Consider the following 27,059-nt stretch of genomic DNA (forward strand, 5'->3'; position numbering starts at 1 on the left):
ATTGAAAGTAGACATCTCAAATATTCACACAAGTAGGGTCTGATAGAGCTGTTATATCATATTTGTCAATTTGTGGACAAATTGTGATCAAAAGACAACTTCCTGTATAGAAAAAAGAAAATTTAGATAAGTAAGGTCTTTAAAACACTGCAGCTTCTTTTTCAGGAGTTATCTGAGAGCAGCCTATGATGACCATGACTAAAATAGGTTATGACTGAGACAGGTATGCTGTCAAAATAGGTTTAGCAGCATAGTTGCTTGGCCATACCTTCATTAGTTATTTTATATCTGCTATTCTGAAAGTAATTTTTGTTCAGTCTAGCTGCATTTAGAAAAAATCAATGGCAGCTTTGACATGCTTACCATGCCATGCCATTAGCAGAGCAGCAGACTTGACCCTGCTGGCTGCATGATGTCTGTTGCTTAGTGAAATAGAAAGTATATTTTGAGAAGATGGTTCTGATGAATTGAAAAAATATTTCTTCAAGCAAGATTAATTTTGCCAGCCTCTCCTAGCTTCTCATTTTGATCAAGATATGCTTGTTTTGCAGATTTCCTATGAAGACCAATTGTGTGTCTTTCATCATCCTTTTCTAGTTAAGTAAAAAAACCCAAACAAATGGGGCTGTATTAGCTTTTTGTTCTTACCATGCAATTCATGCTCTGACAAGTCTGAAAGCTGGCCTAGGCCAAGCCTTCACTGACAAAAGTCATACATACTTATAGTGCCAACCATCAGTTCTCCCAGTGCAAATACATGGATGCAAAGAATGTCATTCTTTTTCTGCAAAGAAGAGATGGTAAGATCAAATGTGGCCAGGGTAACAGTACTGGGTTTTGTAGCTGACTTTCGGGAAGGGATAAAAATTCCGCTTAGCATTTTCACCACTTTACATTTTACAACTGAACAACAGTTGCAGGTTGATTAGCCCCCTATGGAAAATACTACTTTTGAACCACTACCTCCCCAGTACCTTTTTAACAGGGCAAAATAAATCTCAGGTAGCTCTGAGACAGAGTAGCAGCTGCACCAAAGATCTGATCAGGGAAAACTGTGCAGAACACAAGACATGGAAATGAAAATTGTAACCCACTTTATTCTAAAAATCTAAAAGGAATAAACAAATATTAGCAATTTTTTCAGGGTCACCCTACCAAAGAATATGAAGTGTACATCTACTTTGACAGGCAGGTCCATATTTAGGTCAAAACAGTTTGGGTTGAGACTTGTAAGGTGATGCATGGAATGACATGAATGATTTCTCTACCCATCACCTGACATACTGTTTGGTTTCTCATTTATTTGACTATCTTTTTGTTTGGCTTACATTGCCTCCTACATGTTCCTTTGTTCAGTGTATTGGTTGCACAGGTTGTATCTGTGTTAACCTGATGGTGCCAGGCCACCCACCTGGTTACCATTCTGTGTGCTCCTGCTCTGAGTCCACACCTCTTCAGCTTCTGCCCAGGCAGTAAAGGGTCATCTTGGTTCAAACAGCCCATGACATTGCAATCACTTCCCATGTAGGTCAATACAGCCTGTCTGCAGCACAGGCCTAATTACTGCTGCCACTCTCTCCTTTGCTGCCTTCTCCCTATACCAGCTTCAGCTCCACTTGCTAGTCCCCTTTCCAGAGTGGGTCATCCCCACTCCACTTTGGGAAACAACCCCTGTGATTTCTCCACTCTTTCACTCTCCTTGGCCCCTGCCCAAGAGGCCAACAATGCCCAATGTCAGGGCATCACTCCCTGGGTCCAGAAGAATGCCTGCAGGTTGGCTGCAGTTGTCTGCACTGCTTCCATGGAGTTAAATTCATGCTGCTTGTGCCTCCTGTCTGTGGGGAAGGGCTCTGTCAGCTCTGTGTCACCTTCTGCAGGGAGATGGGCTACACCTGAGACAGGGTAGGGGCCAGCAGACCACTACTGGCCACCCATGCTGCACGTGGGGACACCTTTGGCCTCTGAGGTGAGGATTAAAGGCGGGCCAAAGATTTCTTCTGATGGTTCCTAAAGATCGTCTCAAACTTGTAACTGAGTACAGTCTTGTGTCCCCTCAGTGGGAGAGCGGCCTCCATCTGTGGGGTTGAACCCATGGTTGAAATGCAGAGCACACATAATCCTTATCCTCAAATTTACATCACGTTTGAGATGCTTTCCCACTTCTCTGTTCTGTGAAACATCTAAAAAACTCCTAAATATGATAAAAATAATAACTATTCTTAGTTCATTTAGTGCATACACTTTAGGCAAATTGCCAAAATTCACGTATTCAACTGCTCCTTATTCTCTGCAAGATTACTCTTTTTGTTCTTGTATGTGTAAATATTATTGCTGACCCACTTCTGCATCCTGCAAGAAATCAGTCTTCTAAAGTGTCTTGTCAGAGTGGAACTGAACAGATATAGGAAAACCGCTGAAAAAAAGCCAAAATGGATGTGGTGGTAGATTGTTTTTCTGAGGGCTTGGCAGAAGATCCGTCCCGGAAGGAGCTGGCAGGAATGTAAGGCTCCATGGCTGTTCTTTGAGTGCACTTCACATCTTGAGTACTTGCTAATTTAGGTTTCATTGGAATGGCAGATGGGGAAATGAGATTTGTGGGGGCTTTCATCCCTCATCCCTCTGCAGTAATGTAGATTACTAAATGTTGTTCAAATCAGCAGAAATACGAATGCAAACCTACTGGACTTGACATTGTTTGGCTTGATTTGCTGGCACTATCTTGTGCTAAAGTGTAGACAAAGTAGAAGGCTTGACACTGACTGAAACCTGCCTGAATTCCTGCTCCTCAGTCAGAGCCACCACTTTCAGTAACAGTGGATTGTTAAAGACACAAGCAGAAAATGAACTCTAGAACTCCTTACACAATGTAGCTGGAAGCTTAAGGAATGATGGCTGATTTATACAGAACATGAAAGATGTTTTAATCTCCAGGTCCAGTTGACTGAACAAGTCAGATGACTGACCTAGATCAGATGTGGAACTTCACAGGAAAATATTTTTCTTTTCAAATTTCTTAGTATTAGGAATTCATGGAGGGAATCAAAGCAGCCACAGATTCTAAAATTAGTCATGTTTTAAATAAAGAGCAGCAGATTGTGACTTCAGCTAAAGAGCAGACACTGAGAAGAATGGACTCATACAGCTTTGTAATTATCTAAGTACATTTAGATTTAATGGCATGAAGGAAGGTTTACTTAAGATCTCTGGAATTTTTTAAAATTTGTTTGTTTGTTTGGGTTTATTTTCTTCTGTCAGTTATAAAGAGATGGTACAGAAATGATTCTGAAATGAAGAACAGATGTATATCTCTGCTCTCCTCAACATGCCACAAATTTGTAAATGCAAGAATCAATAACTTTCTCAAAATTGTTCCAGCTCTGTCGCTTCCCAAGAACCTACTTTAACACGTGCTTCATCATAGCTTCAGAGCAATTCAAGTCAAAAGAGAAAGAGCTCTATCTTGGGATGTTATCTCTAAAATCTGACTGTGGGAAAAACTGAGAAATGCTCTGAATGTAAACTTCTGGCCACAGTGAAGGTTCTGGAAAGAACAGGCTTGGATGAAACTGAATTTGTGATTGAGAAACATCAATGATTGATAAAACATAAAAAAAATTTTGCAAAGGATAGAGTGATCCTGACTAGGAGCTGCTTGACCTGTTGTGCATGTAGAGGAGGATTCATAAGAGTATGCACAGCCCACAGATGCAGCACATTTAAGCACAATGGAGAAAATGTTCCCTGGAGGTTACTTCTGTGAACAAAATGATACCTTAAAAATACAGTGGCTTCTAGGATGTATGCAGAGAGTTGGGCTCCAAGCAGCATTATCTCATGTGCTTTCAAGCTGTGTCTGGCCAAGACAGCTGTCAGCCACCACACTGAGTGCCATTACTCAACAAATGAAACAGTCCTTTACTTACATTACGTTATCTTGGCCATTTGTATGGTTTAGAGCCTTGCAGTTATCTTTCTCTGGTGTTCTGCAGTGCAAGAGCAGCTGATGATACTCCGTTGAAGCTGGAACACTGTGTCTTCTCTACCCTTTAAATTCATTTTCTTCTCCCTACTATGACAGTCACATTTCTACGAAAAGAGATTGATCTGAACTGTCAGAGCTTTTAATGGCATTCTAAATCTGTAATTTTCAAATGTTTTGATGCTTGGAATTTTTAAAAAGTGATAAAGACCTCTTTAGAAATTTGAAGTATGTGGACTGAATCTATGTTGCAGAATCTATGAGATTTTACTGTTTCTTAGTAATATTTCACAGAAACCAGAGAAATAACTGATTGGTAATAACAACTCACGGACCAGAAAACTTTTAAAATGCCTTTGAAAGACTGCTTCTTTCAGGTGGAAATAAAGCCACCTTGGTAATTTTTTCAGTCCTGAACATAATATTTTGCTTGTCCCGTATTTTTATTCTATGCCTGCTGCATCTTACTATACAATCACCTTTTATCATAACTAGAATGTTCTTTGTTAAAAGTTGTACTTTTATACTTCTGTTTTCACATACTCATGAGCCTTGGGTTTGTGTGTACTTTGTTACCTTAGCAGCAGCAAAGTTCTGTTTAATCTTCCATGAAGGTCTGGCATAACAATGAATCATTCTTACCACTAAATCTTCAGAAACTACCCCTGCCCCCATAAATTCTCATTGTCTACTCCAGTCTTTCTGTACCTCCTGTAAACATGGGAAACTGCTCATAAATCATTTTAGCAATGTTTTTAATTTATTTCATTTCTTCTACTTAACTAAAAGTTCGTACCACTTTGTCTTCAAGTGTCCAGAACTGTACAATAGAGATGGAGTTACAGGCGTGGCCTCAGGACATTTACCAGCAGCAGCTGCAGGACAAAGGGCGATGTCCAGTCTTAACCTGTACAATACTTGAAAATGCAAAACATCACAGGGTGATGTCCAATAGGTTTTACACACCACAGAGGAACAATTCTCTGCTTGGGAGCCACATAAAGTAAGATGCTGCTCTACAAGCTTTAAGATCTTCAGCTTCTCAGTGTAACATTTATTTTTCCTAACTTTCTGGATTACTTCCACAACAAACTAGCTTCACTATGTGTATGGAAAGACTGGCAAAAGAGAGACATGAGAAAGCTGTCTGGATTTTCAATTCCCATGTTGCATCAAAGTTGTTGCTGAAAAGTCCTAGGTGCAATATTTTAAGGCCAAAATATTATAAAAATATTTAAAAATTGAGAAATACAAGAAAATTCATTGAAATACAGATTTTTCAAAATCAGTTCCAAAGAGTGTTTGAAAGGATCCTTTAATTAAGTTGTTGCATTAGTTATCAAGTTGAATGTGGGCAGGGAGCCCCCTACTCTTTGATGGTTTCTCTAAATATGTGTGGAATAAAGATGCTGAAGCTGTGCCAAGTGTGATAGTGGGAAGATCTTCATGAGCTCTGGTACTTTAGCTCCACTTGTGTTTATCAATTCTAGCTATGAGTTTAGCTGCTCAGACTCTGTTTTGAAGTTCAAACTGTAGGAATCTACCAACCCAAGGGCTACAGGAATAAAGGGGAATAAAGCAATAAAAATGAAAATTGTGCAGTGTCTTGTCTATCATTTTCCCCCCATAACTTTTGAGGATTTATGCAGCTTATAAGCACTTTCAAATGAACTGAAATGAAAGTTGTCTGTTTTCCACACGGGAAAGGAGACTGTATCTGGGGCTTTTGGAGCTAACAAAACAGAGGATTCTTCTATGAAGAGGAAATAGTCTTAAAAAATACCTTAATAACAGTTTTTACAGTTCCATTAGAATTCTTAATTTTCTTATTTACAGCCCATGCTTTTTCCACATAATGCTATTGCCACATGCTTTCTCTGGGTTGCTGGTTATGTGTCAAGGCTGTCTCTGAGATGTAGGAGCATTCTCTTCTTCTATTTAGTGTGAGATAAAGATGTCCAGCACCCTTTGAATCAGTGTATCTTTTTTTTGTGCTTTGCAGTACTTATGAAATATATTAATGAGCAGAAATTATTAATGGTATAGTTTAAAGCTGTGTATTAGTGCTGTGAGTGAATAATGTACAACCAGCTGCAGTGAATTGCCCTTATTTTGTTTCATAAAATGAAACAAAAGAGTATGGTGGCCAAAACAGAATATTAAGCCAAATATTTTATAGTAGTGAGTAAACAGAGAAATAAGTAGGAAATAAGCACCTCCATTTTTTAAAGAAAAACTTTGAGAAATACAGTAAAATTTGTTGTCAGAAATAATCCTGCAGTGTGAAGGAAATTCACTGAGTAAGGTAATGGGAATTTTCCAGCAAAATCCTATAATTACTCACCTATCACAGAATTTTAACAAGTTGCTTGGTGTTGCCTTACAAACCAACATAAACCAAGTTTTTCTCCTTTGCTGCTTTCCCTGGTCATTCAGCAGCAATTAAACAATAAACACTTGTCATTCACCACTTTGTGGTTCCCATAGTAAAAGTTATGCTCAAGTGAAGACAGGAGCACTGAAGCCAGAAAATCTTAACCTTTGTACCGAAGTGCACTCTAATAAAGTTTACTCTTTTTTTCTTTCAACAAGCACTCTCATGAAAGCAAAGTAATGCATACATCTCTGCAAGATTGGTACTTGAATTCCCATTTTAGGACTTTATATTCCTGATATTAAGCTCCAGTCCAGAGGACAGTGAAATCAGTAGAAAGCTTTCCAATGAATCCCACAAGATAAATCAAGCTCTGTGAGAGCACTGAGAGTTCTATGGCTCCTGCTAGGTACTTTCCTCAAGAAATTCAGGATTTCAAAATAAATAATCAAGACTGAAATGTACAACAAGCTTTAAGGATATGTTTAGCAGCAAGTCGAGGTCTGTGCTTAGTCTGAACAGTGGAAATTCACTGAGGGCAGTGGCAATGCAAAGGTGTAAAGGAGGATGACACAGCACACTTCATCACTGGGGTGAAACTGTGTGAAGGGGAAATTTAGTCAGAGGGAATGAGCAACCATCGGGCTGCATGCAGGGAAGTAAGAGGATGGCGTTACGACTGTAGTAACATGTATAAGGTTGTGAACTGTGTGGTTCTTGACTTTATTTAAAGGCAATCTGCATCCTCATAGACCCAAAAACTGATGAGGATCGAGTTGCCCTTGGCCACTTGCAGATGAGCTGACTGATGAAGGGTTATTTGGGGTTATCTGCTTATCCTGATGATTAATAACATCTGTTCCACAGCTGACAATATTGGGAACTGTACATCCACACCAGAGAGTGAAAATGGGCAGCGCTGTTTAACTCCTTTGGGATATATGGCGTAGGAGAGCCCTCTCACCCATTGTCCTGCCTCTCCTGCGTTGTCCCTGTTGCTTGCCTTGGCAGGATTGCCTATCCAGAACGGGTTATTTTCCACCCCTCTGCCGCAGTAAGCGGCGACCAAGGTGCCAGACCCGGACCCAGCGGCTCAGATCTGGCGGCTCCGCATGGGGTAGGAGGAGCAGGAGCAGCCTGAGCCGGAGCGAGGAGCAGCGCTCCTGGCGGGGGAGCAGTTCCAGGCGTTGCTCACCTCGACCTGCGGGCAGCGCGCCTGGGGGGCGGCACCAGCCCCTCTCGGCCTCTCCCGGGCGCTGGGGCGGGCAGGCTGCGGCAAGCCCCCGCTTCCCCGGCAGCTGGGGGCGGGCAGGCTCCTTCCCGGGTCCCTCCCGGCACCGTGTTACGGCTGTCCCCGCCCGGGAGGACTACAGCGCCCGTCGGTCCCTGCGCGCCGCCCACACACCCCCGCCTGTCGCCGCTATCGCTGCCTCCTGCCAGCCGGGAGCCGAAGCCGGCTCGCCCGAGAGAGCGGGGCTGCGCGGCAGGGCAGGGTAGGGCCGGGCAGGGCAGGGGGTGCCTCTGCTGCGGGCGGTGGCCTCGCTTGGGGGCGGCGGCGAGGTGGAGCTGGGCGGCCCCGGCCCCGTCCCCGTCCCGTGCGGGGGAGCAGCTCCTCGCAGCCTCGCTGTCCCGTCCCGAGCGCTCCTGTGGCCGCGGCTCATGAGGTGAAGATGGTGATCCGCGTCTTCGTCGCCTCCTCCTCGGGCTCGGTGGCGGTGAGTGGGGGCGAGCGGCGGGGAGCGGGGAAAGCGGCGCGGCCGCCGCGGGCAGGGCTCAGCCTGCGGGGCCGGGCACCGCGGGGCTAGCAGCTCGTCCTCCCCGCCTGCCCAGCCTGCCCTCGGCTTCGAGCCTGGCCCCGCAGCCCGCACGGAGCCGGGTCCGTCCGTGGGCTGCCCTGGGACGCGGGGCTGAATTTGTCGCGGTTGCGTGTGCGATGGGGGCGGAAAAGACAATTCTCCTCCGCAAGGCTGCCGAAGCTTAACTAGTTCGTAAATTGCCTTTGGCGAACCAGGCACCCCGAAACCTTTGTAGGGGACAAACGTTGGGTGTGTTTAACGGGTCTTAGAGGTCGTTAAGTGGGGCTAAACTTTCCCTGTTGGGAGGCGACCAGCGCCGCGGTGCAGGGGAGAAATCCCGAGGGAGCCGAGCCCGGGCAGGTGCGGTGCCTCGGTGCCTGCCACCCACAGCAGGGTGGACAGATAAATACATGAGAGCCTAGGGACAGGCTGCGGGCCACCAGCACCTCTCTGCATTAAGAAATACTCTGGAATAGGTACAGCTCTTCTCAGACTCACTTTTGAAGGGCATCACTGCATTCTCTGTTTAATTGAAGCTTGTACATCTTTCTCTTGTTTGACTAATTATGCGTGTGACCTACGAATTTCCATATTTTCATATAAAGTGACAGCTTTCTGTTAAGGTAATCTGGGCATAAACATCCTACTGAATTCGTTCTTTAATAAGAAACATCTAGAGGATTTAGATATAATTGATGTTCTTTATGCTTCAGCAGTGAGGGCAGCAGTACTTTCTGTGTTGCAGAAGGACGTAGCACATTCCTGTCTGAAGGTTTATTGTGTATTCAGTTCCTTCAGCCTTTTACTGTGTGGATCTAGTTTTCAGTTCAGTAACATGATGACAGGTATGTGTTCTGATATGTTTTGTCGTGAAGTGTTCAAAGTGCTTAGTGGCTGCGTTACAGCTAATAAAAACTAATTATCCATTTCAGTAGCCAGCATCTTCAGAACTCTGTAATCCATGTCCATCAAGCATCCATGAGAGAAACATCATCTTCCCTGCATGGGCAGTTGGTTCATGCTGTGGTAGTGTAGCATTGCTGGTTTTGGTTTCTGTTTCATGCCCCATGGGCTGAACAGTTTACATACAGTATATATTTTGTTTTCATTGGAGGGGTAGAGAAGGGCCACATCGTTCACTCACCCCCATCTCCAGTCTGCAAGGAGGTTACTGATAGGAGTTTTTCATTCTGCTCTCTGTTTACCCTGTCTGCCTGCAAGGTACAAATGCAGTTGGCAGAGCAGTATAGTCCTCATAACTATCTATTAACCCAGCAAACCAAGTCTGAGTTTGACAAGCAATTTAAATTGCACATTGGTTCTCTTGCTGACTTTTTTTCTGGGTTGGACAGCAACAAGATGACAGAATATGGGTAATAGTTTGCATGCTGGTGATAGTCAGCTTCCTTCATCTAGACAGTAGTGCATCTGAGTGCAGCCTAGCCAGAGCAGAACAGATGATTTGGTGATTGAAGGTGCTGTTATAAAGGGCCAGTGCTCTGACATCTCTCTTCTGTCAGTTTTTTTCATCTGTGTTATCACCGCATGTAAGACCTTTAATTATGGGCTAGGTTCCTGCTGTTCTCAGTGTTGCATCACGGAGCCTTTCCTTTTTTCTGTAGGCTTTGCAGGGGGTGTCCTTAGATCCAGGCTAAGGATGGAGGAAAATGATGAAGAAAACACTATTATTAGCTAGATATGTGGGAATCTGCATCTGGAGAAGAAGGTGGTTACTGTATTTCATGTCTTTAAACAGTTTTAAGGGAAGTTTTAAACTTATTATCATCCTTCTAGAACTAAACATTAGTGAAAGGAGTTTGAGTCATACAATTGTCATCTCCTCCAGCCTTCAGCACTATATCAGCTATTTTTTGGGATCCTGTGCCATTCATGAGACAGAATTATTTCCCCATCGAGAAAAAATGAGTACCCCATATAGATCCTACTCTGTGTCCTACTAAAAATGGTGTCAGACTCCATGGTTTAATTTCTACCTCTGAGTCAAATTGTAGGCTAGCTGCTTATAAGAGTGGGTGTTTCTTAGATGAGTATCTGACCTGCTGCAATTGACCAGAAACTTATATATGTAATATTGGCTGAAAAAAAAAGCACTGTCATTGTGACGTAATTATTTTTCCAATCTCTCTAGAGAGACTTTGTGAAATTAATCTTTATCTTAAAATGGAAAGTCCATGTAGTCTCTAGAGTAAGCTTTTGCTTTGGCAAATATAATGAGCTAAACTCTTTGTGTATGCCTCCTTTCAAAATCTTCAGAATACCCAGGTCAAATGATAGGCATTTGGCTGAAACATTGCTGAGAAATACACTGATTGTGTACTCAGAAAAGGCTTTACTTTGCATAAATATAACTTTATCTGGAAACTACTAAAGTATTTATTGATCTTGATACTTGGTGCAATTTGCTTTGGGTTAAAGAACATAAAAATATATAATTGTCACACATAATTCTAAGACTTTAGTGCATAAAGTATTTTGAGGGTCATTCCAAAGAATGAGAAAAGGAATTAATTAAAGGCAATGAGAAGGAACCAAGAATAATGTGAATTTTCCCTTCATTTGGTTTTGGAGTTCTCCCTGCAGCATCTTCCAAACATCTGAAAGTTCTCAGACCCCTGAGTGGTTAATTGTTGTAACTGCTTTTTGTTTGTTTAATAAAACTTGTGGCTATAAATGCTTCATGAGCTTAAAATAACCCGCAGATCCCAAAAGGTAGTTGTTGCTGGAGTGGAAACCTTGATGTTCAGCGTTCAGGGAAGCTGGACCGAGGGTCTGGCCTGCAGGGACGCTGTGGAGAGCTTGGAGCCCTTGGTGTGGGAAGGGCGCGGGTGCATTGTGCGTGCGGGTACATTGCTAAATCACCTCCTCTTGTTCTGAGCATGCATTAGGCGGATTCAATCGAAGCGCAGTGTGAAGCCTCTGAATAGGCAGACAGGCATGTTTCTACAAGCCTTACTGTCTCCTGCTCTTTCTGACCTGAATTTCTACTTGTGTTGGTAAGCTGTGTCTCGAATTCCAAGCACTTCTTTGTAGGGCTGGGGAGGCAGGCTTTGCTGCTCCTCCCTGATAAGGACAATCATTGTTCTTTTGTGCCTAAGAGAAAGGTTACTTTAAAAGTAGCCTTTGCTGTTCTCCCTCAGCAGTGCTTCACTGTTTTCAGGAAATAGTTTATGCCCATGTTTTTCACCAGATCATTCCCAGATGACTGTCATTTTATCTGTTTCACTTTCTCCAGTCTATCAATAAGAATTTACACTTGTGCTACTGTACTACATGCGGTCTCATAGTTAAATAGTTTTCAGTGTTTTAAAGCAGCTTTACCTTTGTCAGGAAGCTGGCAGCATGAGCTAATTACAAACTTTAAGTTTGTAATTCCTGCAGCTATCTGGAAATGCCAAACCGGAGAAAACTTCAGTCTTGCAGTTAGAGGACTGAAGATCAGGTAAGGGGAATATCACTGAAGAGCTGTTAAATAATGGAGAACCTTCAAACAACTGCCTCACTTGTACTTTCTCCTTTGTGGTATTAATTTGTTGTAGCTTCATCTGTTGAGCTGAACAGATAATACAGGGAAATTAGTGAAATAATGGCACAACAGGTACAATCTGCTTTGACTAGTGAGATATGTGAAACAATTTTCCATTGAAATTTTTGTATGTTCACAAGATGAGAAAAACAGGTCACTGAAATGAATTCCTTTTAGTTCACAAAGATAAGTGCTAGTCAGCCACATTCTTCAGGAGAAATGTTTGGGAGGACAGGAGAGTTTGGGGAGGACCAGCAACAACTTGAAAAGAATAGATGATTTTACATGACCAAAACTTGGACTTTGACTCTTGCAACTGAAGAGGATTATGGATTTTTTACTAGGAAGCTTGATAAGATAGGTGCAGTTATTGTTAAATTGTTTCTATAGCAAATATTGGCTTTGTGGGACTAACGCTCTCTTTTTGATTAAGCGTATTATGGAGGTCAAATGAGTTGGATTTTTTGTTTCCTGGAATGACTTTAAATCACATTATAAAACTTTGGAATGTCAGAATAATTATAGTCATGTTTGTTTGGTTCACTTGTTGTTGGGTAATGTAGTGGAGACAAATACAGTGCTAGCATTCTTAAGGCTAAGCTGGTTTCCGATGGATGATGAATTTCAACTCCACCCTTGTTTGTAAAAAGTCATTGTAATTCAACATTTCTCATAGCACTTAGCAGAAAGATTGTGCTTCTTGTTGGAGTTGTGAAATGAGTTAATTTAGAATATGTCACTTCTAGAATATTCACCATCTTAGCTTTTTTTTCTTTGCCTCTCTTCACCCAAAAAGCACAACAGTCAAAACTGAAAGTGATTTTTTTTGAGTGATACAAGTGCCTTTTGAGAAAGCAATATTAGTTATGGTGGTCATTCGGAGGGATTTACAACTTGTTGCATGTGATTTATGCAAGTTCAACTAAAAATAATGAGCTTTGTAAATGTTACATATTATCATGATTTTTTTTTTAATATTTGGGTTTTGTAAACTCAGATCAGAGCAGCAGGTAAGCTAGCTTTTCAGAAATGAGACAATAGTCTTTCCAGTTGGAAGTGATCCTGAAATATTTACCTGGGAAGTAGCAGTATTTTAAGTGTTTAACCGTAGTATTGTCTACATCTGTCGGCATGCTGAGGATCCTGTTGGATTGGATCCTCAAAGCCTGATTTATGAATCCCACACGAACATCATTCACCTTTCAAGGTAATGGTGCTTGTGGCTGTGCACCTACAGAGCACTGATGTAACCACAGCAGTGATACTGCAAGGAAAAAGCTGGATCCTTGCTCAGTCACTGGACACATCTTGGATATTAGCAATTATATTAGGTGCATAGGAGAGATGTGGGGACTTCCTGGAGCTGGTCCCTCGACTTCATTTTCCCTCAAGTTCCTTATTATCAGGTCAGGTGACTCATACTCATTTTTGCTGGCTTGTGTCAGTCCTATTTTGCAAGGTTATTGCAGAGAGAGCCTGAGAGACTCACTCATGACTGAATTCTCTGAGGCAGGGAGGTCAATGGTGAAGGCTCTAGCTGGTTTTCACCTTAAGGACTTACTATTTGCATCTAGGTTTCAGGTCTGTATTCTAAATAAGTCTAAACTCTAGTTCCATTCTCTCTCTCCATCTCCACTGTGATGGAGAGAGCTGTGAGCCTGTGGACAGCAGTTCAGATCACTTCAGGAATGTGTTCAGGGGGCAGCTGAGTGTGAACCCTAGTCACAAGGATGCAGGCTGAATTTGTGTATGGTATTTAGTACCTAACTGTTGCACCATTCCTGTATGCTCTAGTGCTTTCCAAATATTTACACTTCTTCTTGGCAGATAGATCATGTCAGAAATAATGCTGCTTTAAAGAACACACTTTGGACTACACTGTGTCATGTGCAGAAAGTTTCTTACTGAACTTTGATTACAATCAGCTGTAATAAAACTTCAAAGGAGGTATTGTTCTGACTGAGATTATGAAGACTTTTCCCCTTTGTTTTTCTATAGAGTACAAGTCCCCAAATGGACATACTTAACTGATGGTAACCTGTTCTCCTTAATCTTCCACTCAGATTGTTAAAGTCTAGAAATTATTTTTTCTAATTCTGGTCATAGTGCTAGTGATTGCTGGATGTTGCATATAACTGAATTTGATTATAATAAATGAAAAAGAATATTGAAGTAAAAGCTAACTTGCATCCAATATATACTTGCAATTTATTAGTACAAGTTACTCAGGAATGTTCAGAAATTGGGAGTTGTGGGAAAAAACAATAGCATTTAAGGAAGTTCTTCATTGTATAATATCAGTATCACTTTTATGTTTATTGATCTGAGTGCAACTTGAAGATAGAAAATTGTCACTGAGCTGGTAACCAGAGTGTATCTCTTTGCTAGCAAGTACTCTAAGGGCAACAGCTTCCTCACCTACCCCTCAAGTGTTGGCCCCCTAGGGGAGTCTGTCCAAAAGGAAGTGCTGCAGTCTTTGATTTCCTTATAGTGTGGAAGCTTGCTAAGAGGAGTAATGAACACAGAAACACAGTACTCCTTGGAATCTATTCCTGGTTGAAATCTACTGTATCCAAAAAAGCATGACCATGTTCAAGAATGTCAGTGTTTTTTAACAGCCTGATTTTTAATGTTTTCCAGAAGATAGTTAACATTTCACAAGTCCCTTAAGCTGGCAAATTTTCTTCCTTGGCAAGGTGAGGGTAAATGTAGAGGCAGTGGTAGTGTTTCTCACCTGTGACTGTCAATGAAATTGGTCTGCAGAGAGCTGCCAAAGCTCAGAAGAGCTTCTGAATTCCTCGGTAGCTGAGATATTGTTTCCATAATCTTCTCTCTTGGGTTGGTTTGTTGTTTGGTTGGCACCCATTGGATGGACAGATGGACTCAATGTGGAGACCTAAGTCACTGTTGCCTGTCATTTGTGAAAACATCAGATTTCAGTGTGTCTCATGCAGATTAGCAAAGGGTGATCTGATCTTTCAAGGGATGACTCAAAGTTGTTGGTGACTGAGCAGAAGCAGTGACTGAGATACAAATATTGTACAGGCAACTCCTTTAACATAGTTTGTCTTACTGCAAGAGAACACATACAAAACTTGCTTTCTTGTCTTATGTGGGCTGTAGACCTTCATCTGTGAAGTATTTTGCATGAAATCTTTTAATTCTTCTGTTCAAAGCTGTGGCAGTCTTTCCACTCAGGTGTGCTACTTTACTGGAAGATATTTATCACCATTCTGAAAAGGCTGAGTCTAAGGCATGTGGGTATCCTCCTTTTGTGGGCACAAGAGCTACAGTGATGAGGAAGCTACTCAAAACAAGTTATTTCTATGTCATTAGTGGGGGAAGGGAAAATCAATTTGATTTACATCAGTAAACAAGCTTATTTAGTCTAAATTTAATATTGTACTTCACTGTAATTGAATTTGGTACAAAGAAAAGGGAGTAACTGTTTTGCTAGCTGATTTCTGAAGGGAAGTTCTTAGGAGATGCTGGTTGTTCAGGGAGTCAAGTGAATCATCAGTGACTGTGTGCACTTCTGTTGCTGCCCATCTGCCTTGGGTAGAACACACCTTGTCTTCACAGTTAAGAGTTCCAGGATTTGTTATGTCGGTTTTGCTGTTCTATCCCTGGATAGCTAACACCCATCATTCCTACTAAGATAAAATGGGAAAACACAAGGTGTTTGTCATTGTACTGCAAGGAATAAACTTGCAGAAGTTAATGCCTGGGAGTGACATTCACATATGTATCAACTTGTATTTTGTTTGAATATGCATATGTAGACATGTACTTTTGCATGCACACATATGTATGGAGAGATATAAATATCCATATATATTGATATATGTGGGTATGGAGATATATATATATATATGTTTATGTATACATACTTGAGCCTTTGAATCACTGATAGTTGCTAATTATCCCTCAGTAAAAATAAACCACTGATTTTATCATTTCCAGAAGAGAAATAAAGTCCTGATGCCTTTAGGATGCTCAAGATATGTCAGCATCTCTCAGGGCTGTGTCAAAAGTGCCTGCTCCTTTATTGCAGCAGTAGATGTCTATCTTCAGTGTAAGCTAGAGAGCAGAAATCACGGTGCTTGCTCACCTATCTCTATTATTCTATGTTATTCCATGTGTCTACTCTGTGCTTGAGAGCTTTATTTATGTACCTTGCTTCAGCTAATGAGTTGTTTGCAGAATATCAGAATAGTTGTACCAACATAAGATACACACCAGTATTATTGTGCTGGCTAATGGGGACATACAGTGGAATGAAACAGTTCCCTTCCTGCCTAGGAAAAAAGTAACATGGGTGTAAACAATGGTACAAAGATTTTTATCTGACAGTTTTGACAGGGGTGGCAGGGACACTGGAAGACCTTAGTGCTGATAACCCCAAAGTTGCTCTTCTGCCTGTTTCAGAGCTCTTGGGCTGAACTCCTGGCTGTGTTCTGGCCTCCTCCATCGCAGCTGAGCATTTGCTTTGTGGATGCTGAGGTGGCTGAGTGATGCATTGGCCCATGGAGCCCAGCATCTGCAGCACCAGGCCATGGCTAGTTGTGCCCCTGTCACAGGGGTAATGATAGCTTAAGGCAAGCTTCTGCTTGTGGCAAAGCCCTGAACAGCCACAGTTTCTGGCTTTCTGAATGTCCCAGTTCATGGGATTGTTCAGATGCACACTCTGTCAGCAGTGTTACCCTCAGAGTTTTTGTTTGTGAGAACACGCCTGAAACCATGAACCTGTACTTCATATTAAATGCAAATCAAAACGTGATTGGGTATGTTCCATTCACACATGCTAATTTGCTTTTCCATTGCCTTTTGGATTTTCATGCTGTTACAAAAGGGCAGAATATTGTTTACCTTCATATGTTGGGAGATAATGGCCTGTTGTGATTATTTCAGCCAGTCTGTGTAGCACAGGTCCTCTGAATTCACTGGGTAAGTCTCATTTACAGCAAGAAAAAGTGACTCAGAAAAAAATCCATCAGCATTTAACAGGGGAAATTCTATTAAAACTTTCACAAGTTTGTTTTGTTTCCTGGCATTTCAGTATGCTGCAGAGAATCATATTGGGTATTATCAGTACTTTTAAGACATTTATGAGTGATTATTTGGAACAATCTAGTAGTAACATTACAAATCAATTAAAGACTGGTTTCTTAATCTGTGTTTTTCAGAGAAAATCAAGTGAGTTTTTGTGTGCCTTCATTTGAAAGGAAGCTGCCTTTGATCTGATGAACAATAGAGCATCAGCAACTGAAACCTGTCATTAAATTGCTGCAGGGTTAGTGAAATTATCATCCCTGTCCAATCTAAAGAAATGCAATTCAAGTATGCTTTAAACCTTTGATCTGGATCTGCATCTCCTAAGGTCAGATAGTCTTTCTGAAACATCTCTAATTGAGTGATCTGATAGGTTTATGTAGAAACAGAGACAGGAGTGGCATTTGAAGGGTGTAGATACCATCACATTCTTCAGGAACCAGCTAGGAAGCTAAAATTAGTTAGAAAAGAGATACAAAAACCTAGTCTTTGATCAAAGAAGACAGCTGCTATGAAGGCCCTGATGTGCAAGCAGTCCCTTCCTGCTCAATCAAACTGGCTTGCCTGCAGCAAGGTCTCTTTTCTAGTGAGGGTTCCCAGCATCAGGCCCCAGGGAAGTCTGGAAGTCAGTGAGTTTATGCAGCAGTGGTGTTCAGCAATACCTTTGGCTATGTGGAGGTGACTCCTCTTGACCTTACAGGAGATGTGTCTGCAGTTTATGGGATAATAATCAGATGGCTGCTGTGATGTGCTGCTGACAAAGGGATGCACCTTGTCACTAAGAAATGGGTCTGCAGAAGTATGAAAGAAAAGAGAATTTACAGATACAGAGCTGCAAAAACACTCAAGCTACATAGATAATAGTTGCATTTGTTGAAAGAGGAATAATGTTGACATTTATTAATAAGGTTAGAAACCTTGTTCTGCTCAGTTGAGTCAAAGATAATTTTGTTACTGATCTGAATAGTAGCAGTGGCAGTCAGCCCTGGTTTAGAAAATCCATCCTCTTAGTCTTACAAAAACATGAGAAAATGTTGCAGTAATACAGTCCAATTTTATCTGAAATATGACATTTGTCTCAAGCCACAATGCATTTTTCTGTTGCAGTTTCATATAGTGCTGAGAAAACCTGTAAATATCTGCAAAAACGTAGCACAACGAAATCTGGATGGCTTGCACTGCTGTTACTGCTGTTTTTTTAAAATGCATTGTCAGGGGTGTGTATATCTGTAGTTGGCAGAATGACACATCTGTGCTGTGTGGATAGTAACTGTCAGGGGAAAATAGCAAAAGCATTTACAAGTTTGTTTCACAAACTTGTGTTTGAAATTCTTGGGAGCCTGTTGGAATCATAGTGTCCCTACTCCTTTAAGGTGAGAGAACAAATAAATGCAAGCATAATCCTTCTCAAGGAAAGGCTAGATGTTTTTTCCAAGTGGTCAAGGGCACTTATCATTCCCCCAGATTCATGGAGGAGGATTAGTACCTGTGTGAGAATAATATGGCTGTGACCTTGTTTATGTAGGAACAGGATTCTGCATTAAACCCAGTGTGCCACTGCTGGGCTAGGCAGTGCTGCAGTCCTCAAGCTCGCCTTGCTGTGCCTTGAGCCCTCTGCCTTGCTGTCAGGAGACTGCTGCACGTGGCATCCTATGGATCCACATTCTGCATCCACTGGCTCCGGGTTCAGAAGGAGCTGGAGCTGCAGCTGGGTGTACCTGGGTGTTGGGCTGTGGGCCCCGAGTGACAAAATCTAAAGGGTGCAGCTCGTGCTTATGGCAGGAGGTGACCAGAACTTATATCTTGAGTTGACAGAACTAAGACCCCACCCAGATGAAACAAGGCTAATTGCTTGTTCCATCTCCTGGTAACACACTGCTAGGTGTTTTTATCTGTTCTGGTAGATAAATATTCCTATGCCACTGGGTTTTGCTGCTTAAAGCTAATGAGAAAGAAGAAACATGACCTACTTTTTTTAGTGCTGAAAATTTTCTTTTCTATCTCATTTGCAATAAATACAGAAAATACAGCTGGGAACGCTTTATTCATTGTGGCAAAACAATGTGACTGATAAATACAGAGAACTAGTTCAAACACTTTCTGTGTTCTGCTGACTCACCTCATCACAAAAAAATCAATTCTGTATTTTCATCTTAAAAGTTCAGGTGGTAAACATGTTACATAATAGGAAATGTGTGTGAATCTCTAGTTAGGGGAATTTTTTGATTTTAAACTTTTATTTTTCTTCACAGAATTTAGAGTAGAATGGAATATTTCAGTTGGAAGTAACCTACAGCGATCATCTAATCCAACTGCTTGACCACATCAGGGCTCACCAGAAGTTAATTAAAGCATGTTATTAATGGCATTCTCTTAATGTGTCTTAAACAATTGTAAGCTAGGAAGGCTGCTCCAGTGTTTGACTGCCTGTGAAGAAAGGCTTCCTTATGACAAGTCTGAACCTCCCCTGACAGAAGTATTACACATCTCATCACTGGATACCAGGGAGAGGAGATCAGCACCTCCCATTCCACTTCCCCTCAGCAAACTGTAGGGAGCCATGAAATCACCCCTCAGTCTCTCTTTCTCCAGACTAGACAAGCCCAGAGCCCTCAGGGGCTCCTTTCAGGACTTTCTTTCCAGCCCCACCTCCAGTTTTGCTGCCTTCCTCTGGATGCATTTAAGGACCTTCACATTGTTCCTAAACTGTGGGGCCCAGAACTGCTCATGGTACTGGAGGTGAGGCAGCACCAAGGCTGGATGCAGCGGGATAATCACCCCTCTGGATCAGCTCTGATGCTGTGCCTGCTGAGCCCAAGGCTGTGGATTGCCCTCTTGGCTGCCAGGGCACACTGCTGAATATTAAAGCATTTGCTTACTTTCCAAAACCTGCTTATAAAGCTGCCCTCTTTGGTGCTATTTCAGTGAACTTTAATCAATTACCAAATATTTAATGTTTTAGGAAAATAAAGAAACAAAATGGATTAATCATGTTTTACTTCCCAAAATCATAATTCTGCCGAGGAAGCTGATGCACACAACAAAGCAACAGCTCTTAATCCCTGCAGATTTTTACCTGTAGTAGTTTTGGACTCCCATGTGCGAGATACCAAACTATTCCTTGCTCTGCTTACTCTGCAGAACTGTGAGACTGAAAGATCAACTTTCTGTTCATCTCTGCAGGACTGAGTTTCCAATAGTTTAGACTTGACAGTTCTCACCTACCTTGCTGAACTGGAACTTTGCTGGGGAGCAAAGTATATTCCCCAGAATCAAATAAGAAGAAATAAACATGAATGAATGTAATATAGCATGGAGATCAGGGAATAACTTGCATTTAGTTAGTAGGTACTGAAAAGTAGTTGAAATAATATGGGTGCAGTTATTATACTTGTATTTATGTGTATGTATTTTGAAAAAGAAGATAGATGTTGCTTGTTGAAAGGGTTTCTTTCGTGATGCAAAATACTTGCTATAAATATGCCACTTTGACAAAAGGGAGTAGTATGAGGAGGAGTTAAATGTAGAATACCAAACAGGAGATTTAAATTATTCTCTGGCATCTTTGAAAGGTTTCTGCTGGAAAAATGCACTAAAATAACACTTTCTTTTTAACCACGCTCTTGAACTACTGAAACATATGGTAAATTGCAAACAAAAGCATCTATCTATTGAAAGAAGTTAGCTGCCAGCTAAGATTTGAATTGTTAGTCTTTTGAAGCAATAGTCTAGCCCTGCAGGATGGTTCCACCAGGAGAAGTTCTTGATAGCAGAGAATGTTTTATGAATCCCTGAGCTCTTCCAAGCTGGTCGAAGTTTCTCCTGTCTCTTGTGCTAGCCACCAAGATCCTCACTTTGTTGAAAAGGAAAAAAAAAAGATCCTAACCCATAATTCTAATAATTTTGACTTTTTGGCTCACTGTTGGCTGAGACATTTTTAAAATCAGATGAAGTAATGGGCAAGCTCTGGTAACCTGCCCTCTGTTTTAGTTAGTGGTGAAGAACCATTGAGGAACCAACACGCTTTCCCAGTGTCCTCACAAGAAAATACCTGTGACTAGGAAACATCCTGTATCTGTAGCAAAAATACAGTTTCAAGCATGCATTTTGTCAAATAGAAATGTTTTCAGGATAATGTAATTCCACAGATTCTTCCTGTGGGTTATAATCTAAACTGGCAGCAGGCTTTGCAAGCTCCCCTACTGGAGCAGCCAGCTTTGCATCCTGACCTTTACTCTGGCAGTCCCCTGCTGCTTGCCAGGCTGGGCAGGGAATCTTCTGCCTGTGCTACTCAGTCTGCATGGAGTCCTTTGGCTCTTAGTCTGTCTCACTAATTTGGAGCTGCCTGTACCCTCAGTGAGGCTTCCAGGTTCTGGTTCAATTCCTGCTGTACAGTCTTCAAATTTCACCTTGTTTTAGCCTTTTTTTATTTCCACAGCAATGCTGTATTTTTTAGTTTCATACTGATGCAATAGAAGAAAATTCACACTGCTAATTGGAGGGTAGATCCAGCATCAATGGCATTCTTATTCTTTTGATGAGGAAGCAATGAGCCAAATTTTGGGGTTTATAGCATCTGTTTTCCTGCAGTCCTTCAGAGACTCCTGTGTAAATGGATTTTCAATGCTGTAAGAACACATTGTTCCTACTGCAAGAAGAAAATTATAGAATCACTTACGTTATTTGTGTACATTGGTGGGAAGTCTTGTTTCCCAAAATACAGAAGAATTCAAAAGAAGTAGACTTGGGTATGACTTCAGAGGCTTTTCCAGCTGCACACATCTCAAATGCACCCTGTGTGGCGCTGCCTCTAGGTAATTTTTCTGTAGAACGTTGTCTTTTTCTGTTCTTGGTGTTTCCCGTTTTTCTGTTTCTTACATTTTTCTCTTCTTTTTGCTTTGTGCTTATTGAAACAACACCTAGTAAACCCATGAGCAGATTCCCATCATCTCTTACTTTTAGCAGTGATAGTTGTATTTATACTTGCTAAAGACCCCTTTGTGTTTCACAGTGTTATTCTGTTACTTGCACAGAGAGCAATGATTTCAGACAAACTGCCTTTAAAAGTAAACTTTTCCCCTCACCTTGTGATAGACATATATGCACAGAGAGAAATAGAATTAAATGCATTTATCAGCATGCAACATCTGGCTAGGAAAATATGAGGCTAGCAGGCATTGGGCATGGAGCAGTTTAACTGTCTTTGTAGCTCTGTAGAAAATATTTTTATTTGCTGACTGCTTGTGATTAAGAATCTCTTAAAAACCAAACCTGTCTCAAATTTAATTGCATTTCTTAATTAATGGGTTCTTTTTGAAGTTACCATACAAACATTGCACAGAGGCAAAGGTGTGCAGAGTCCTTGGCTAAGCAGTATCTCAGCAGCTCCCAGGGACCTGCAGACTGATTTTACATAAGGCTGAGCAGATTGCCCTCCCAGTTTAATAGTGTTTCATGTTGTGCGTCCTTAATTATGTCTCTGTGTGCAAGCGGAAGGTTGCTGCTAGCAGGAGACCAGGGCAGTGCTGGCTGCATGTGGCCTCTGTTCACACACTGTTCTGTTCCTCTTCAAGTTAAAAAGTTCTGTAGTTAGTTTTTAGGATATTGAAACTTTTTTTTTTGAGGATGAAGAATTCAGGTGCTATTTGGAGGCCTGTTATGAGAAGACAGTGTTTTCCTTCTGTCAGATGCAATGCGGTATTCGCTGTGGTGGAGAGCCGCTCACTTTACTTTTGGAAATAGTTATGCAATGCTGATTTTTGTTTATTTTTATTTTAATTTTTTTTCTCTGTTAACCTTCTTCTCTTCATTACAGCTTCTCATCCTTTTTTCATATGTGCATAGCTGAGTTGTATTTTCCTGCCAAGAACAATGAAGTAATCATATGAACCTTTGTAAAGTTCTGTCACAGTGCTGCCATTTCCCTGCAATAAAAATTGTCAGGGGTCAGTTATGCTATCCTTTCCTAAGTCAGGCAAAGAAAGTAGAAATTTGGCAGAAGATCTCTGTCACTACAGGTCTCAAATATTAAAGAACCATGAGGATTTGCATTTCAAGCTTATGAATATGTGGGAATAGCTTTTTTATTGCTTCTTTATTAGAGCAGCAACATAGTGGAAACAAGAAAAGGATGCTTCAACACAAGTTTATAATTCTGTTCCTTTAATGTGTTTAGGGCTTGTATTGGTTTGTTAGAGCATAATATTTCCTTATTATCTGTGAGTATATGTTAAGCCACATTTGTGTGAGAAGTGAAGATAAGTAATCCTCTGCAGTAGCTATATTACATCTGCATTTTACACTGCAACAGTCCCTTTGGGTATGGTTGCATGACTTGTAAAGGCAGAGGCTCACATATAATATTTTCAGTTGTAGGAGTGAGTTGAGCTTGTGTTTATGTAACACAGATGCTGCTTCTGCAGTTCATGTTTCAGACACTTGTACCTTTAGCCATGGCTGAGCCATTTTCTTAGGATGCAGTTTTGTTCCTGATATAAACTGATGAGATTGTGGTGCTGACGTTATTGATGCTCCTTCCCTTGTTCCCCTGGTTCCTGCATTATGCTGGTGTGAGGAAAGCTGCAGGAGCTGCTTGGCAGGAGGGAGGAACATTGTGTCATCTCAGTGACAGCCAGCAGTGAGATCTGCTGAGTTGTATCATCAAACTGCACCATAAAGGTGCCACTGCCAAATGCAATACATTCAGTTTTTGGCTGAGTCAGTGGGTGGATAATAACGTGGCTGATGCAGTTCTGGAGTGAGGGCAGGTATGTGGAAAGAGTAACCAAATTTAAAAGAAGGAAGAAAGCTAGCAGGACCATCTCTGTCTTTAGAGGCACAGGTGTGCCAGCCTGTGAAACAAGTATTTGAGATTAACTTAGACATGCATTCAATTTTTGTTTTTTAAAGGTCAGGCTTCTAAAATGTGCTTGTGGTTTGACAGGCCAGTTTAGAAGATAACCTCATAAGGCTTTGTTCTCACTCACCATGTGTGGTCTGAATATTTCTTGGGGTGGGATTTTGTGTTAGAAAGATGGTCATTTGTTCTTGGGATCTGTCTGGAAGGAGCAGACAGTTCAGGCTAGGCTGTCAGTTCCTTCAATTCCAAGAGGATGCAACTGTGAAAGAGTCAGTGCTGCACATCTCAGCCACCAGCCAATTAATGGAGGGTACCTGCTGTCATTCCCTCCCCTTGCAGGCAGAGGACAGAAACCCAAGGAGTCCCTTATCTCCAGAAGGTGGGGGGTAGAGTCTACAGCAGAAAACCAAGCTTCCACATCCACTTTGTAAGAACCAGATGCTCAGCAACATTCCTCCTGTTGACACTGTGAAGAAACTTGAAACTGAGAATGGGTCTGCTTTGCCCCATTTATATTAACTGGGCTAATGACAAAAGGCAGAGAAGTTCTCTTTCATCAAGGCACAGTCCCTGTTAGTATCGTGGCTTGAGTCATCTTGCATATAGTACAGTAAAAGTAATATTAATTTATCTTATCTGAGTTAGATAAATCCTGGTCTACTAAGATTTTTGCAAGATATTGAATATCTTGATTAAAATAGTATAGAATTATGAGGTGCAGCTGATTTTAGTAATGGAGAGACCACGTGCTATGCTCCTCTGGTTCAGCAGCTGTCAGTGGGGAAGCCTTTCTAGGATGGGAGAACTTCTGAAAACAGGTTCAGGAAGCATAGACAGGACAAAAAAGAAAGAAACTTTTACTTGTTGGAAGTGATGAGAAGCTTCCAGGGCACTTTGGATAGAAGATGTAATCTGATTTTTCTAAACTTCTGCTCCAACCTGGACATGATTTATAATGGTAACATCTTCATTTTCTCATTCTGCTACTGAAAGAGCAATACTGCCAGAGATGAGTGTTCAGTTTAGCTGGGGGATGTGATATTAGTTGTGTGGGAAGCAGAAATCTTAGAACAGAACCATTTTTAGTTTGGGCAAAGATGTGAAAAGTGAGGTGGCTAAAGTGAGGTGGATTCTGAACAGAAGCAAGCAAATATTTCCAATAAAGACAGTCAATTAATTGTGGAAACATATTGCAAAGATCAGCTCTCTGTTATTATCAGTTCAAGAATGGAGCTTAGAGGGGGAAAAGAAGTCTGAAGAAACCCTTTACTCCTTAGAGGAAACCTTTAGGATAAACAAGAAACCCTTATTCCTTCCTTGGAGGAGTTAAGTCAGGGATGCTGAAAGTCAGAACAGATAATCCCAGTGGTCCCACCTGGACTGGCCTGGGTATGTCTTTGAAGTATTTCTCCAAAGCAGTTTGAAAATGTAGCCTGTTACATGTTGCAAATCAGTATAAAGAAATGAAAACTAGGACAGAAAGAATACTTTAGTTACAATAGACTTCCTTTATAAATCGGGTTACTGATCAAGTGATTAGCTCATTTTAGCAGTTTTATGGATATCCTATTTTTGCTGCTTTTTAATCCTAATAAAGATACCAGCTCTGAATACAAGGATAAAATTGAGTTGTCTCTGGGGATATTTTCTCTGTCTTAGTTTTGTGAATAGAAATATAGATTAACACTAAAACCAACCCCAGATAAATGATGTTCAGAAAAGAATTACCCTTCTAAAAATAGGGGAGGCAAACATTGGACTATAATATCAGACCATTAACTCCATCAGAGTTTTCTCACTGCATTTAAAGATAGATTAGGATCATATTGCATAAAGACTTTCCTCTGAACCTTCACAGTGGATATATGTTTTGAAGGTGTATTTTGCAGTGTCTTCTGGAATGCTGAAAGGTGTTAAACCCAAAATATATTGATGCTGAAGTAGTCTAGTCTGTTATGTAAGACTAAAAACACTTTCCGAAATTGGTGTATGAATAGCCACAAACCAAATTCTTCTGAACATGGTACCTCTGACAATGGGATTTCTTTTTCCAGGTTCCTTTCAGTTGCATCAAATGCAAGAAACCTTGGTAGCAGCAAGATACTTCACAGAGATTACTTTCCACCTCCTTAGTTTGTCAAGTGAGGATGTATTTTTCTCCACTGGGCTCCTGACAGGACAGGCTGGTGAGGAAGCAGGGACTGACACTGCTCCTGTGCCACGCTGCCTTTGCTCTGTGTTGCAAACTCGGGCAGCTTTTAGGGCTCTGGGGGAGCCCAGATGAGAGCTGCAGGCAGGACTGTGAGGCTGACGCACTTCTGAGGCACAGATCCAGTGGCAGACAGAGACAAAGGTCCTGTGGTTTTCTTGGGGAATAATCAGCTGGCTTCTGTTGTGACAGATGCTCTGAGCATCCCTCTTAAACAACAAGGCGTGATTTAATAGAATTTTAAATACAACTAATGCTCTTGTTTCAGTTGATAGGCCTGAATCAAATAAATTGGGGAGGAGAAAATGCTAGTTTTTTGGCTTGAAATTTTCAGGCTATTTTGTTTAGGTTTATGCAGCTGGTACATCCACAGCTGATAACTCATACAGATGTCATATGGAGAATTGTAAAGCTTATGGCTAAAAAAACCAAAAACGCCAATTTGCTTCACTTCAACATCTTAATTAGTTTTATAAAAATAAAATGAGGCATTAGGAAATCTGTGGTTGTGGAAGAATTCTAATTCTCTAATGGTGTGAACTGTAAAATGGTAGGGATCTGACTAAATCTAAGTTGCTCAGTTTACAGGGAGAGAGTGGTTGAAAATGGGTCCATGTGGATGCACCTCTACTGGTTCATGTCCTGGCTCTGAGAATGGAGCGCTGTGGTACTCTGGAGCTTTTGAAGAATGGTTGCTGGCACAGTCAGCTTTGGCCAAGGCTAACTTAGAGTCTCACAAGCAGCCCGTGGCCATGATTTAAATGTTACAGCATGCCAGGGATCATTCCCAGTGTGCAGTGTGCAAGCAGCAGCTTTGGGAGGCTGAAGGTTTAATAGCTTTGGCCAGAGGATGCCAATTCCCTTGGGGCCAGAGGGCTGGCCCAGCCACTCTGGAGTTTGCTCGCTGCTCTGACCAGTGCAGGAAGGATTTCATGTGAGTTTTGGTAGCACTGCACCATGAGGAAGTGATCTCTTCCGCATACAATTTTAGATATCTCTTTTATTTTTAATCAGATATTTAATATTTGTGTTAAGAATAGCTCTGTCTCTGCCTCTTTTGTGTTCTTTTGCAGCTTCTTGTTGAAAGACAGAGGAAAATGTTTTTGTCTTCCACTTCTACACTTCGAGTTTTCAGGGACGTAGTAAAAGGCATGTTGTTGATAATGCCTTACTTGCATGCAAGTTTAGGAGCTGCCTTCTCTATGAAAAAGGGATTATTTCACATATGCCTAATAAACTGTACCAG

General features: G+C 41.3%; 1 protein-coding gene across 1 annotated transcript in view; it reads left to right on the forward strand.

The window, feature by feature from the left end:
- Positions 1-2,429: 2,429 nt before the first annotated feature.
- Positions 2,430-27,059, forward strand: part of SH3BGRL2 (SH3 domain binding glutamate rich protein like 2) — a 43,649-nt gene continuing 19,019 nt past the window's right edge. The window contains exons 1-3 of the mRNA XM_064706950.1: positions 2,430-2,500; positions 4,791-4,920; positions 7,475-8,068. Of these exons, the coding sequence (XP_064563020.1) occupies positions 2,430-2,500; positions 4,791-4,920; positions 7,475-8,068 (795 nt within the window). The remainder of the gene's footprint in view (positions 2,501-4,790; positions 4,921-7,474; positions 8,069-27,059) is intronic.

This window comes from Zonotrichia leucophrys, chromosome 3 (assembly GCF_028769735.1).
Source record: "Zonotrichia leucophrys gambelii isolate GWCS_2022_RI chromosome 3, RI_Zleu_2.0, whole genome shotgun sequence".
NCBI classification, from domain to species: Eukaryota; Metazoa; Chordata; class Aves; order Passeriformes; family Passerellidae; genus Zonotrichia; species Zonotrichia leucophrys.